Raw genomic sequence first — 14,702 nt, 5'->3', positions numbered from 1 at the left:
TTTCCGTCTCTATTTTTGTTACAACGTATTTTCGTTCTATGTATTTTGAAATATTCTTGATTAATGTAACAACTTAATGTTTTTTTTTTATCGAGTATGTTATAGCTGTAATATATCTTACATTTTCATTTTTGAAAGTATAATTAGTTTGCTTATTTCTGTAAGATAAAATATAAAAAAAGTTTTTTCAAGATCATTTTTGAATGAACACTTAGCTTTATTTGAATTAAATTAAATTAAAATGTATTAAGTTTTGCATTTGGGCTCTATTATTGTTTTTCTCTTGTTTCTGTATCTGCTTTCCCATTATGGCTCATGGTATTAGTTCATTAACACAGCTGCTTTCACGGAAAGCTTAGAGCATGATAAGCCAAGATGGTTGTACAATAGGCAGGGCAGCACACCATGCTGCAGGTTTGGATGTCTCATTCACACGGTGAAACTCGTAAGTGTGTCTGCTGTGCTGCTTAGGAGTGACATCATAACTTCCCTGATTTACTGTATCAAGATGGTCAAAAAGTGTGTTTTTCAGCAAAGTTGTTTCACATTTACAACAGTTATTACATTAAGGAGACATTTTAATAGCAATGCAGAAAAACAAATACATTTAAAAAAAGATGTATTTGCGATTTAGAAAAATGTGCGTAGGGTCAGCTCGGCCCCAAAAAAGAACAAAACCCAGAACTTAGACGGTGATGATGGTTATGAGTTGGACTGTGTCAAAGCACTGTTCCTGATGAAGAACAGGTAGAAGAAGGAAGGCAAAACTTTCTGGAATGCAGAAAAAAACATTAATTACATGAGTGTGATTGGCAATCACACTCATGTGTCATGTGGGCAATTTAGCGAATGGAGCTAAATTGCTGTTGAAGCTATAATCATGAGTGGTGTGTGGAATGAAGTGACGCAGCCCAAAGTTCTTTCTAAAATCCCAATGGTCTTTTAATTATGATTATGCTGTTTTTGGCCAATACGAAAAACCCTGTGTTGTTTTCTAGTACAGTTTTTGCAGAGTTACAGTATTTCACGAGAAATTGGCCTCTGAGTTGTGGGCGGGACTGTTGGTGCTGAATAACCCCGTCCCCCCTTCCCCTGTTGCTGAAAACTCAGAGCAGGGAGCTTGTGGGTCGTGTTTATGGAAGAGGATTAGGGCCATAGAGAAAGAAAAAAAAAGGGCTCAAAAATTCTTCTTTTTTTTCTTTCTCCATGGCCCTAATCCTCTTCTGTACGTATTTTCCAAGACACAAATAAACAATTTTTTTTAAGCCTTGTGCTATCTTAAATGACCCCACCCTTACTTTGACGTGTTCTCCCTACCATGACAAAGGTGGATAAAGGTGGAAAGATTTCATGTAATCCATGGACACCAGTGAAGATCACAAATCATTAAAGAAAAAAGGTTCAGAGCACTGTCTAGTGGGTCTAAATTACCCAACTCCCAATGTTAAAGTGCCTAGGATAGCACAAGGGTTACATAAACACAATTTTTTGACTGCTCCTTACACACCACAATTTGAATGAAGAAATACACAGAAACACAATTTTAAGCTTCATTTTCTTTACATATATTCTCCATCATCAGATATATGCCATAGGAACAAGTTAAAACATCAAAAACATGATTTTTATTAGAATGAGGCTTTACTAAATACACGCAAAAGCTTAACTTTTAACAAGCAGTAAAGAGTACGCACAGGTTTTGTCTTTAAATGTACAGTTTTGAGAGTCAGTTTGAGGCTAGATTTGCCACAAATCTGCTTTTTAAATCAAGAAACCCTGTTTGTGACTCTCAAAATAAAACTGTAAAGTGTGCATGTGTGTGTATTAGTAAAAACTGTGTTAACTAATAGTTAAATAATGATTAATAGGGCATTAACTAATGTTAATAAAGGGACCCTTATTATAAAGTGTTACCCGTAGCTCTATCAAGATTTAAAGATTTTTGGGCTACCTTCAACTTTTCATGCGTTTAAATGTTTTGTTTATGTTAGCTTAATGTTTTTTAATCTAAAAAAGTTTTACAGAACTTTATTTTACATCAATAACCTTTTTTCCAAAGTAGCAATTCTCCAGTACGTGATCTCACGACTCTACCGCCTCTTCAGAATGCATGAAGCAAAAATATGCCATCTATTTTTGCCCTCATTTTTCTTCCTTGTGGTGTAAACAAGGAAGAAAGAACTTCTGTGTGCAAAGAAAAGAAAAAAATGATGCCTGATTAGACTTTTATACTTTTTTGTAATGCTATTATAAAGGTTGTTATGTTATGCATTGATTTTCATATTCCCTTGAATGTGTTTCTGATTTATGGAGCAAATGCAGCAACAATATATCCTATTTGGTACCCGGGTCAGTGTTTAGATCTTTTTTTTTTGTAGTAATTGTCAAATAAAAAGTTTCTGAGAATATTCTTTTAACTGAGCATTAAAATAAGAGGAAAAGCAATAGTTAAGATTTTATTTCTAAGTGTGTGGATGCAGCTTTTTACCCAGCAGTTCTTTTCCATGGGATTGAAATTCAAAAATTTCAGTAGGGAACAGAAGAAGGTATGTCTTTGATGACTCGCCCCTGCCACAGCAACGATGGGCTACAGCTGCTAAAAGCAGCGTGGGAAATAAACGGGAGAGTTACCATGGCGTTCGATCAGTGCCGCCGCTTTCATGTTTGCAGGACAGCAGCAAAAAAAGAGGTTTCTTCATGCTGGACTGCCGCCAATACAACTGATGTTTCCTTTTAAGTACCATTTTTTCATCCGCTCTGTCGATGTTCAGCCACACTTTAAAATGACGTTAGTGTTTAGTTGCCTTCTGGGAGCAGCAGTTAAGGAGCAATGGCTCTTATGATAACAATTTTGAGGAGGTGGACATATAAAATTGCTGCAACATCAAAAAAAAAAAAAAGGAAGAGACTCACCATAACTTTCATTTTCAAGAAAGGATTCATTGTATTTATGTTTTTTTTTTTTTTTAGATCTTGTGTGTCATTTTTGAATTTGAACTGCTTCTTTGGCCACATATAGTAAACTTTTGCGGTCACACATCAGGCATACGACATTGAGAAACGTCACCATGGGGTAATTTTCACTTCTTATCATCAAAGTTGAACTTTTGTTACATAATGTGTTAACCCAAATGTACATATTGTTTGGCAAAGGAGTGCCTACCATAGCCTCTGTTACTGTATACTATAGTCTGGGCGAATACTCGGGCGATCCTGATTGGCTGCAGGGTTCTCCATATAAAAGTGTTAATGGACAGTAATAATGGAAACCTAAAAAAATAAGTTCTAGTCACATTTTCTGATTGTTCTATATTATTGTGCTGGCCAGTTGGTAACTGTAGCAACAGGAACTTGGAATATAGGTGGAGATATGTAATTCCACAGTTTATCACAAGACAGTAGAAAAGATCCCTGTCCTTCAAATGATGCTAAGATGGACATGCCAGAAATCTACGACATTTTATGACATTCAAGATCCTACATTAGCTAATGACAAAATAAAAATACAAGATACAAGAAAAAAAGATTAATTTTTTTTTAGTTTGTGTACATATATCTATATACTAAAACCTCCCTGGTACAGTCAATGTTTGAGATTTGCATTGGAAATTAAAAGTGTTAAATGTGATGAGGAGCCTGAACAGATAAAACAATAAAGAATTTTTCTCTTGGCATGTCTAGTGATTTGGTGTTCACAATACATGCCAACACCAAAATGAAGAAAATGGCACAAACCAACAGAGGAAACAGGGTAAATATTTGTTACTGAGGAAGTCATGGGCTTGAGGGTAGAGTGGGCCATCAGCGCATCTAAGGAACCCATCATTTTCTCCATGCTCGATTTCGCAGCATATCTGACATTTCGCTGCGGTTCCTTCAGAGACCAACCGGCATCAGCTTACCCCTCCAAAAGAGATATGTGAAGGCCATCAGCTGAATACTAATGTACTGATAATGTCAAAAGTACTGCAGCAATGTTAAATAATACACCTGAGGTTTTGTGGCGTAGTGTGATCTGATTAAATTTTGATTTATTTATTTGTACTTGGAAATAAAAACAAATTCCCCGTATTATAACACAACCTCCGTGGTGAATTCCTGCTGTCTTAAAGCTAAAAAGGTTCTTCCTGTGCTTACAGTCTCTCTTCATGTTACAAGCATTTGTTGTTCTGATATTCTAAAATAAAAACATGGCTTTAATGCTAAAAGGAAGTACAAACTCTATACAAGTTTCTTTTCTTGTGATTTTGGCCATGAAAATTTTAAAGAAGGAACATCTCAAAAGAGCCCAATTGGATAGTTAAATAATTAAAAAAAAGCCAAAAAGTGCAGAAAAAATACTGATTTAAAAAAATATTAATAAATGCTGTCTCAGTTTTTTTTTCATAGTTTGTTAAAACAGCCAGTGACTCATCACATCTAAATAGAAAACCTTTAAGTTTGTTCTGGTTGTTGTGTAAATTCTGTGCTTTATGTAGAGGATGTTAGTACTAATTTTTATTATGAATTTGAAGGACCTGCGGTAGCTTAGTTTAGGCAAAAATATCAATAGAATTGAAGTAAACCAGTGAATAAACCATTCTTTTTATGGCATTATACATGTTTATATACAAGAGATGTTATTGCTGTCATTGCAGGACTCTCCAGTCCCTACATTTTAACCCAATTCAGACAAAAAGCTCACTCCTTTTTTTTGGTAAATATAACATCACCCATATCTTGAAGTAAAAACCTAGTAGATATAAATATTTTACAAAAGATATATTTTAGAATCCACTGTGATCTTAATAAAATAAAATCTGGTTTCTAGAAATAAAAATGTACATAATTTAGTCCTAATGAAAAATTGTTTATACGTAATGCATTGTGGTCCACCAATCTAATGAGCATTGATGCACACTAGATTTTTGTGGAGACTTCTGGGAAATTTCTAGGGCACTGGATTTTAGAATGGTAGGATTGGATAACCTACAGGAAATGGCGAATGCCCTATAGAGTGCACAAAGTAGTAAGTAGTGAAGGAATTCGGACACACATGCACTTTTTCTTTTTTAAGATGCAAGAAAAAAATAATAATGCAAAGCTAAAAGTTTGGTTATGGTTTAACCTTCCTCTGGTGTTAGCTTTCTGCTGCCATCTGTGGTGTTAGGGGGTCATTTTGGACCCGTGTATTAAATCAGCCATAAAATACCCTAAAAACAATTTTTTATCATCCAAAGTTTTTCTTAACTCTTGTTTAGCTGGTTGGGCTCCCTTATCCATAAAAAGATTGGTTTTAATATTTTTTTGTGGCCCCCTGGGCCTTTGTTTTTAACAGCATACCCCTTGTTTTCAATGTCTAAAAAGTAGTCAAATGAACCTTAAGAGAAGAAGGCAACAAAATAATCAGTTGTTCTGTTACCTGAGTGTTACTAAGAGAAATTAAAACACATTTCTTAAATGTTCAACAAAAAAAAGATTTTAATTTTAATATTATCAAATATAGTAACATCTATGGTGTTCGGGTCATTTTTGACCCGTATATATTTACTTCAAGAAAAGGGCAAAAACAAGTCTTTTTTCCACACAATAGAACTTTAATACAATATTTAACAATATGAAAAACAGAACAGTCGTAAAAAATAAAAAATTACAATAAAACCAAGATTTGCAAAGTCAATTAAACAACAACCAATCAAGAAAATCACACCAAAAGAGATCAAGTACTTGTTCTATAAAAACTCTGTGCAAACAACATGCCTGTGTGTGTGTTTAGATGCACGTGTTGCAAAAAGTTACACTTTTAGTGTGTTCTTGCAACACTGCATAGTGTTGCAGGTGAAGCACACTATGTAGGTTTTTCTGTCCATATTGCTAGGGCAGACCTGACACCTCTTTCTTTCTCAGCGAGGTGGTCTCACTGGCATTGTGGCTGTGGCTGGAGTGCTTGAGGCAGGGCTGGCTTCTGAGGGGGAAGGTGATGCTGATGCTCTTCTCGTTGCTGTGGATGTGGATGGCTTGTTTGGGACCCCTGCAGCTGTCTGACCAAGTCTGCAGCAGCCGGAGCTCGGGGCACCCGTTCCTGTTGCTCAATGTGTGGCTTGACAAGGGCATTCCCGAGCTCCTCAAGAAACATTCTCCGCTTGGTGTTTTGGGTTGAATTCCACACTTGGTGAATATTGGTCCACAACACAAATGCATTGTATGTAGACACATTGAGGATGTTGTAAAACACAACCATTGGCCATCTCCTGGTCATTTGCCGGCAAGTGTAGGTGGCAGTAAGCTTGTCCAGATTGTCCACTCCTCCTTTATTTTTGTTGTAGTCCAGGATGATTATGGGCTTTTTGTCACTTCGTGACCCCAGGGGTCATTTTGATGATGTTTGCAGCAGCTGTCCTTCCATGTGCATCAGGAGGAACTGTGCTCCAACGGATGTTGCCACGTTTGGATTGGAATGATTCAGCAGGAGTAGCTTCAGCACCAGTGACCTCCTCTGCAGACTGATCACTTGTGTCTGTTTCTTCCAATTGGTACTCCACATCATCTTCGTTCTCAGAGGCCTGCTCATCTCTATCGCTAAAATCCTGTGTGTCCTCTGCCTCATTTGCAACAAAAATTTGATCCAAAACTTCATTTACATTGAATTTTCTCCTCATTGTTGCATCCTGTGAATTGGAGATGTTTACTCTGCAAGTCACCACCTCTACACTCAAATGACTTGACAAGTCTCTCCCATTGTTTGTTCTCGCAAAAAGGCAAGGAGAAAAGCCCCTAAATGAAGCTCAAGTGGTTGGAGGAAGAGGCTGTTGGTTGATTCTGTGTTTATGATTTCATTTTTGTCATTTTTTATTGTTTTATAATCGAAAATTTTAACCGGGTCAAAAATGACCCGAACACCACAAAAGTCATTTTTTTCATCAGCGCACTTTATAATTTCGTAAAAAAAATAATAAAGCTTTTATTTTGTTTAAATGGAAGTCCCTGACAAAGTCAAAAAGTTTCAGCGCAAAAAACAAATGTATGAAGTACTTTTATGCATGCTAAAACTCAAAACGGGTCCGTAGGGACCCTAACACCATAGGAAGGTTAATAAGATCCGCAGCACACATAGAAACAGACTCAAGTTTACAGTTTAACTGGTGTAAAGAGGCACCACCCTCTCTATAGGCGCCCTGCAGATGGGACACTTTTTTGGCTCGGTCAGACCCTCGTAGCACTGGGCGCAGGCACACACATGACCACATTCTAGGAAGACGCAGGAGCGCTCGCGGCTCAGACACACGGTGCAGCTGGAAGGAGACAGACTGCTTTCCTCCAGGTTGAGTTCGCACATCCGCCTCCGCTGCTGCTCCTTGAACTCCTCCAGCATGCTCCGCTCCTTCCTGCTCTGCCTGCTGTGCGTGTATAGCCTCCACAACACGAATAAGAGAGTGGAGCAAGCAGCCACCCCGAAAACAACAGTCAGAATCCTCCACACCCTGACGCTTGTCGTCTGCTTCCTCAGAAGAGACTCAAAGTCCATCCGAGTGAGGAAGTAGCTGAGACCCGCTTTGGGGGGTTGGAGCTTGATCAGGTTGTTATCTAGGACCAGCTCCCCCACTCCAGTCACACTGTCCCCCACGCGCAGCATCTCCTCCGTCTCGTGGATGCCCTTGGGCCGCTCCCCGCTGATGAAGTGACCGATGACAGTGGACAGAGACTTAGCTGAGGGATGGAAGTTCTCGTAGGTGGTCTCCAAGTTCAACTCTGCAGCATCTAAGGGGCGTATAACCCGGACGGTGGTGCTGATGTCTTCATCGTGAGACCCGAGTGCAAAGGGAACCGTGTTGGTCCGCTGGTGGATGACTTTCTCTGTGCTGTTCCTGTTCAAAAACACCACAGAAACACCAATGAGCACCACTTCCCAGAGTACATCCGTAGATAATATGTCAATGAAAACAGAGAGATGCACAAAATGATATTGATCTTCACAATACTCCCTTTCAGGTTTAAACTTTGTGCATCAGAAAGATGCTGCATCAAACATTTCCTTTCTTGAAACTCCATGCAGGTACTTCTCCATTCACACTGTAGGGATTTCTACAGTCAGACATTCCCAAGGGTTAAAAAAAAATTGAAGGAAAGATAATTTTATAAAAAAAAATACATCCCTTTGTCCCCCCCCCCCAAACTGCAGTTGACTCTTACATTATTTGTTTACACACTGTTTAATCTGTTTCAGCTAATTAGGCATCTTACCTATGAATAGACGAGGGTGCTATGTTTCCCCTGAGGAACATCTGATCGCTCTATCAACACGATAAGGCGCGTCTCTTGTTTGAGTCTTGCGTAACGACCTGCTGCCTGTATCACCGTCTGCTCTGCCACCGATACGACTCTGCCTCCTTATGCGAGGCAAGTTTCGCCTCGCTGATGTCATACTGGTCAGCGCCTCCGTACGAAAGGAGGACTTTTCAGCGGGGAAAGCAGAAGGGCCGGACTCACCACAGGTGTGTGGTGCGATTCCACACCATCTTCTCTTCTTTCAGCGTCAGCCTCTCCACGACGCCTTTGCAGTTCTCCACAAACTGGCTGCTCAGCGTGTCCTTCACGGATCGCACCACACCTGAAGTTTGACACACATCCTGACCTCTTTTTGCTGAGTCATCATCAGCAGCAACACAGCGTTTGATCCCGAGTCATGCAGCTTCACTGACCTTCTATGACGGCGTATGGGATGCATCTTCCAGGAGTTTCAGACAATATGTTTTTCAAGTCCTGATCGATGGAGACTTTTTTAGCTTCCTGTAGATGATTGAAAAACAAACTTATTTGAGTCGTTTGTGAGATTATTTGTCCTTCACGACGTTATTTATTAGAAATAAATTATAGCCTCGTATTGCGCCAACACTTCATCAAGTCAAAATATTATTCCGGAGACACAAAAAAGGGGAGAAATATGTTTTTAAAAAAATCCTATTTCTTTAACAGACTGCTAAACCGAACTACATTTCCTCTCTGCTGGGTAAAGGAGCTTATATCGGTTATGTCTGAACTCTCTCAAAACTCCCTGACCCCTCAAACAATTTACTGCAGTGTGCTGAATTTGAATGTAATCTGGACACATGCTAACTACTGTTAGTGAGCACTGATGTCACCAATCTGCCAAAGTAAAAACTTAATAAATGTGAACATATTACAACATTTTGGATGATTTATTAAATAACTGTGAATAAATTTTTCTCAAATGATCGTTCAAACGATCGTTCTTTGAACCCTAGTTTTTCGCAAAGTCTTCTGGGCAGAGTAGATTTGGGGACAAAATGGCGCACGGCCAATACAGTGCACTAAGTAGTGAGGGAATTTGGACACACTTGTTGCCTGACCTGTAAGCTGGAGACAGTTTTAGCTCTGTTTTTGTAAATCGAGTAGAAGATGGCGGTCAAGGCAGAACTGGTGGCTAAAACCACGATCTGTGCTGTGGAGGGTTTTCCACTCGAGTCCATCCTGCAAGAAATGACCAAAAATAGAAATAAACTCAATCATTAAAGGCTCAAACAAACAGTTGGTCCAACTCATACATCTGACTCAGACCAAACATTCAGGTCAAATGTGAACTATTTTAGGTTTGAATTAGTATTTTGCATCAAACATGTCTTAAAATAAGTCATGTTTACCTGTTTTGGTGTTTTATTGTTTTATTACAACAAAATTAAGCACAAAAACAAGGGAAAAACCTTTTGGGGGGGCATTTTTAATATTAATTTGCTTTCATACCACAACAGATATAAGTCAAGACTTTCAAAATAAACCTTAACAATCTTATTTTTCTTGTAATTCCTTCAGAGAAGCTCATATTTCAGACATATTTATTGTTCATTATAGAAAATCAGCAAGTATGGAAAAATATATTCTACCACAACGTATTATTTTAAAGGGGAATTTATCTTAAATGTCTTATTATATTTTCAAAACTGCACATACATTTTCATGATTAGGTTCACTTAGCATTAGCTTCAGATCACACGACTTGCTCTGTATGTCTGTCTCACACACAACAAAAGGATATGTGCCTTTTTAATGTAAAATTATCCTTTATTCAAAAGTTATTGGAGCAATTAAACGTGTTTTATATATCCCAACCTAAGACACTTAACAAGCTACGATTGGAAATTAGGTGAAACAGAAACTAGCCTTTACTTCCAAATTGTTCGCTAGCTTAGCTAAAACAGACGTTTTTAGCGGTGTCTGGCAAAGAAGCTGACAAAAAACAAATAAAAACATAAACAGGTATTTAGGCAGAAGCCTGATAGGATCATGTACCTGGAGAAAGGGATGTACCTGTGCAGACCCTCGTCCTGTCGACAAGAGTCGAGAGCTACTTCCTCATGAAAATACACTGACAGGAGCATGCGCTTCACACCTCCACCGCCAGGTGTCAGTAAAATTCCGTTAATAAAAGCGTCGAGCAAGAACGTTGCATTTTACTTGTGAATAAACTGTGCAATTTCAAGATTTAACATGTTAATTTTAAGAAAAGATTTACATTGTATTTTATCTCTGTTTTTTGTGATATATGGCTTTCATGTCCAAATGTTTAGAAAAAAATTACAACACACAAGCATAAATTTCCCTTTGAAATCCAACTCTGTGTACTACTGATAACAAGAAATTTAAATTATTTTTAAATAAATGTAAAAAATAAAAAACGAAGCAAAAAAAATAGCTTGGTCTTAATTTAAAAATTTCATAATTACATATTTAGCATTTTTAGGGAACCATTTGGTGCCTTTCTGGAGCATCAACGGTCCACTGTAATTGTGAACTGATGGGGTGTAGCTGACAAAACTTAATGAATTCTGTTCTTCCTTGTGGAAGTGAGAAGGTTGGAGCAGGTGCAACAAACTAAAGAAGAATTCAGCCACGATGTTCACTTCTTACCCTCTGCTGCTTTAGATTTATGTTCCTCTTTTTTCCAGAAATTCAAGCTGGTGGTTTTAAAATTTCCATGGTGTATTTATTTGTAGCTTTTAAAAAATTAGGTAAATTAAGCAATCTAAAAAAAAAGGTGTTTTTTTCATTTTCCGTACTTCATAGCTAAATGAAAGAACAGAAATGTCCTTGAGGCTTCTGTTCAATGTTAGTCACCTTGTTTTGCGGATGCATGTTGAATACTGAGTGCCCCCTCGGCTCACATGATCCTCCTTCATGCCACACTTTCAAATCCTTCTATCTCCAATTTGTTACATTGCTGTATTAAATGCAACACCTTAAAATGTCTAGTTTTTTTTTATATGTATTGCCACAGGTGATGAATAACATAACCACCACCTGTCTAATCTGGTGATGCCTTTTTCTGCCAAAACAGCCCTCAACCTCGTCCAACAGGAGTTCTACAAGGGTCAAGTGCCAACATTCCAGTGCCAACATTTTTTTGGCACTCAAGTCTTTTCAGAAAATCTTGCAAGTACTGTAATTTTTGTGAGGTGGATTTGATTTGTTTGTCCCACAAATGCTGGAATGGACTGAGAATAAGACTAAAAGAATTTAGAGGCCAAGTCAACACCGACTGTGCAGTCCTGCTGTTAAGATCTCTGTTGCCGTCTGTCTCTCACTGCATGAGTATAGCCTCTTCTCTTGATTTAAGACCTCTGTTTTCAAACTTTCTAAACCTTCGTCTGCCTTCTATGCTACTTTGATCCACCAGTCCCTCACATCACCTGCTTTTAGTCACTCTTCGGGCGGCAATGACACACAGTGAGGATATTGTCCAGGTGAAACAAGCTTATGGGCATGTGTTCCCATTTTTTGAAGATGACAGTGTCTGAATTTGATGAAATGGTAATAAGCATGTTCCCTGGAAATTGAATTGAATAAGCTCTGCGACGGACTGACGACCTGTCCAGGATGTCCCTTGCCTTTGCCAATGAGTGACCGGGAGCCCTGTGACCCCTGAAAGAGACAAAACGGGTTTAGAAGATGAATAAATAAAAAAATAAAATATAAATAAACGTAAAAATATACGTAAGGGAAATTCAAAACCGCACAAGTGCATCTTCTTGTAATGAATGGACATTGAAAACCTGTGCTTATAAATTTAACTGCAAAGTGTAACAAAGGCTGAACAATCAAACAAACATTTCAAAGACTAAAACAGTAAAATAACATGAAGGTAAAGAGCATAGACAAAAAATGTTAATGCCACTTATAGGAGCCATAATGAAGGCCAATCAGTATAGCGGTTTAGCAAATTCCACTATCTCTTTTTTACATTTACATTTTTTGAGTAAATATTAGATAGATAGATGATGACTTTATTAATCCCACAATGGGGAAAAATCTGTGGCAGCAAAAAAACGACATTCAGAAATAATAATAATTAACACCAAAAAATAAATGTTGACAATTCCAACTTCACGTTTGCATCAATGGAATCCATATTTTACCAAAAAATGCAAACTAGTATAAGTTAAGTAAGTGAATATTTCTATCGGACTTTTCTCACATAAAAATTACAAAGTGCTTCACAACAATAAAAATGCAAAAATTGCAACCATTCATCATACATATATCACAGACAAAGTAAAAACAAAGTAAAGTACAATAAAAGACAAAATTAGAGCACAATTTTGCTCAGAAAAATCATTAATCAAACATTTTAGACATTGATGACAACATCCTATATGATACTTGAAGTGTCTAATTGCAGTTATATTCTACGTATGCTATAAATCCCTTTATTTTCTGCTCACAGTTGACTTCATTACATGTACAGTATAAATAAAGAAATGAATAAATAAATAAATAAATACAGAAAGTGAATGTCTGATCACCCTGTGTTTATTTAAATATATTTTAAACTTAGTATGTTTAACATTGATTCTCTCCAGAGACAGCATTTTCTGAAACAAAAATTCAGACTGAGGGAAAATGAAAAATGAAATCTGTTCAGACAAATCTTCTCCATGTGCCAGAGAGCAGTCAATTATTCCTAATCAGGCCTGAATTGTCTCCAGGAGCCAAGTGAAGAAAAAGAAGTGGTCAGCAGGCTGGCAAAAGAAAGCAGACGGAGTTTGGGGAGTTGGAGTGACCATTAGACTTGTGTGTTTCACCCTGATGGATCTCTGGAGGTCAATTTATGCTTCTGCTGTGCTTTTAATGCTCATGAGGTGGTAGGCCCACCAGAGTCAGCACTTATGGTTGTTGATGATTGCATTGGCAAACATGAGCATGGTGCTAGGGGCTCTTTTACAGCAGTGATGCAAATTGTGTAAACATATAATTTAAAAAGATTATTGAAAAAAGAAAGGCTTGTCAAAAGTGCAAAAATAAAAACAGAAACATTTCCAGCATTTAGTTGGATCAGCAGTTCTGGACGGAATAGACTGACATCAGCAGCTCTGATGTGATTTCTTCTAGAACAGAGGTGACAAACTCGATTACTCAGGGGGCCAAAATCCAAAACACGCTAAAGTTTGCAGGATAATTATTTATTGAACACACACTAAATCTAAACTTTAAAAAAAATTAACTTTTTTTTTTTTTAAACATAAACATCAATAAAAAATAGACTAAAATGTAATTCTGAAATGAATCAACCTAAACCTTAAATAACTCATATTTTTCTCTCCATAAAAAATATCTACTCAAAATTGTACAAGTTAGAAATAAAGTAAATGTTATAAGAAAAAAAACCCATTGACATTTTTTTTACTCTTATGTCATTTTATATAAAAAAACAAACTAACTTTTTAAATATACCAAAAGATTTTGCTCTCCATAAAAATATATTCTCTTGGTCTGGCCACAGGTGTATAAACTCATCAGTCAGGCCTGCAGACTGTTTTTACAAACATTTGTGGAAGAATGTTCCGCTCTCAGGAGCTCAGTGAATTCCAGCATGGAATTGTCATAGGATGCCAACAAATCCAGTCATGAAATTTCCTCCTATTCCATAGTCAACTGACAGCTCTATCAGAACAAAATGGAAGAGTTTAAGAACAACATCAACTCAGCCACAAAGTGGTAGACCACGTAAACTGGCGAAGAGGGTCGGCGGATGCTGAAGCACACAGTGCAAAGAGGTGGCCGAGTTTCTGCACAATCAATTCCAAATCTCCTGTGACCTTCAGATTAGCCAAAGTACAGCACACAGTGAGCTTCATGGCACGGGTTTCCATGGCCAAGCAGCTGCATCCAAGCCACACATCACAAAGCAAAGCAAAGCATCAGATGCAGTGGTGTAAAGCACGTCGCCACTGGACTCTAGAGCAGTGGAGATGCATTCTCTGGAGTGATGAATCAGTCCACAATGACGACTGTCTGCTTTGAACCTACATACTTTTAGACTTTACTGTCAGGCCGGGTTTCATCTGACAGTTATCTACAGCTGTCTTCAATAAGCTCAGTCATCCTCAGTGTATTTGTCTGATGTTTAGGTCAGACTAGTCAGGTCATCCACTCTGTCATGCTTTTTGTCATTCTTTCTGAGCGTTTGAGATATGTTGAGTTGATGCAGATTTATGTCGCTGTTAAAAGCCCTATGTTGCATTTTCAGTCCCCCACTTCACAAACATGTTGTTTCTGAGACATGCAACAGTTTTAGTCAGTTATTTGAAAAACTTGATGTCACAGAGTTAAATGCAAGAATGAAAAATCAGTGTTACTTGGACCAATCAAAGTACTTGTGGTTTGTGTCTACATTTGTTAAAGTGTGGAGCTGCTGAAGGGAAGTGCTGCTC

General features: G+C 37.8%; 1 protein-coding gene across 2 annotated transcripts; it reads right to left on the bottom strand.

Annotated features, from left to right (window-relative positions):
* Window positions 1–7,066: 7,066 nt before the first annotated feature.
* mul1 (mitochondrial E3 ubiquitin protein ligase 1) lies at window positions 7,067–10,443 on the bottom strand. Of its 2 annotated transcripts, none has more exons than XM_011477556.4 (5): window positions 10,285–10,443; window positions 9,348–9,468; window positions 8,679–8,766; window positions 8,467–8,587; window positions 7,067–7,844 (listed from the first exon to the last, which is right to left on the bottom strand). In XM_011477556.4, exons 1-5 carry the CDS (start codon window positions 10,371–10,373, stop codon window positions 7,115–7,117), a joined length of 1,149 nt encoding a protein of 382 aa, XP_011475858.1. In that variant the 5' UTR covers window positions 10,374–10,443; the 3' UTR covers window positions 7,067–7,114. The 2 variants fall into 2 exon arrangements, with proteins under 2 accessions (XP_011475858.1, XP_011475859.1); XM_011477557.4 differs by having other exon boundaries at window positions 10,303–10,429.
* Between the last annotated feature and the right edge of the window lie 4,259 nt (window positions 10,444–14,702).

This window comes from Oryzias latipes, chromosome 7 (genome assembly GCF_053564925.1).
Source record: "Oryzias latipes strain Hd-rR chromosome 7, Olatipes_Hd-rR_3.1".
In the NCBI taxonomy this organism is placed as follows: Eukaryota; Metazoa; Chordata; class Actinopteri; order Beloniformes; family Adrianichthyidae; genus Oryzias; species Oryzias latipes.
Note: the sequence above shows the minus strand (reverse complement) of the source record. Positions and strands in the feature narration are given on the sequence as shown.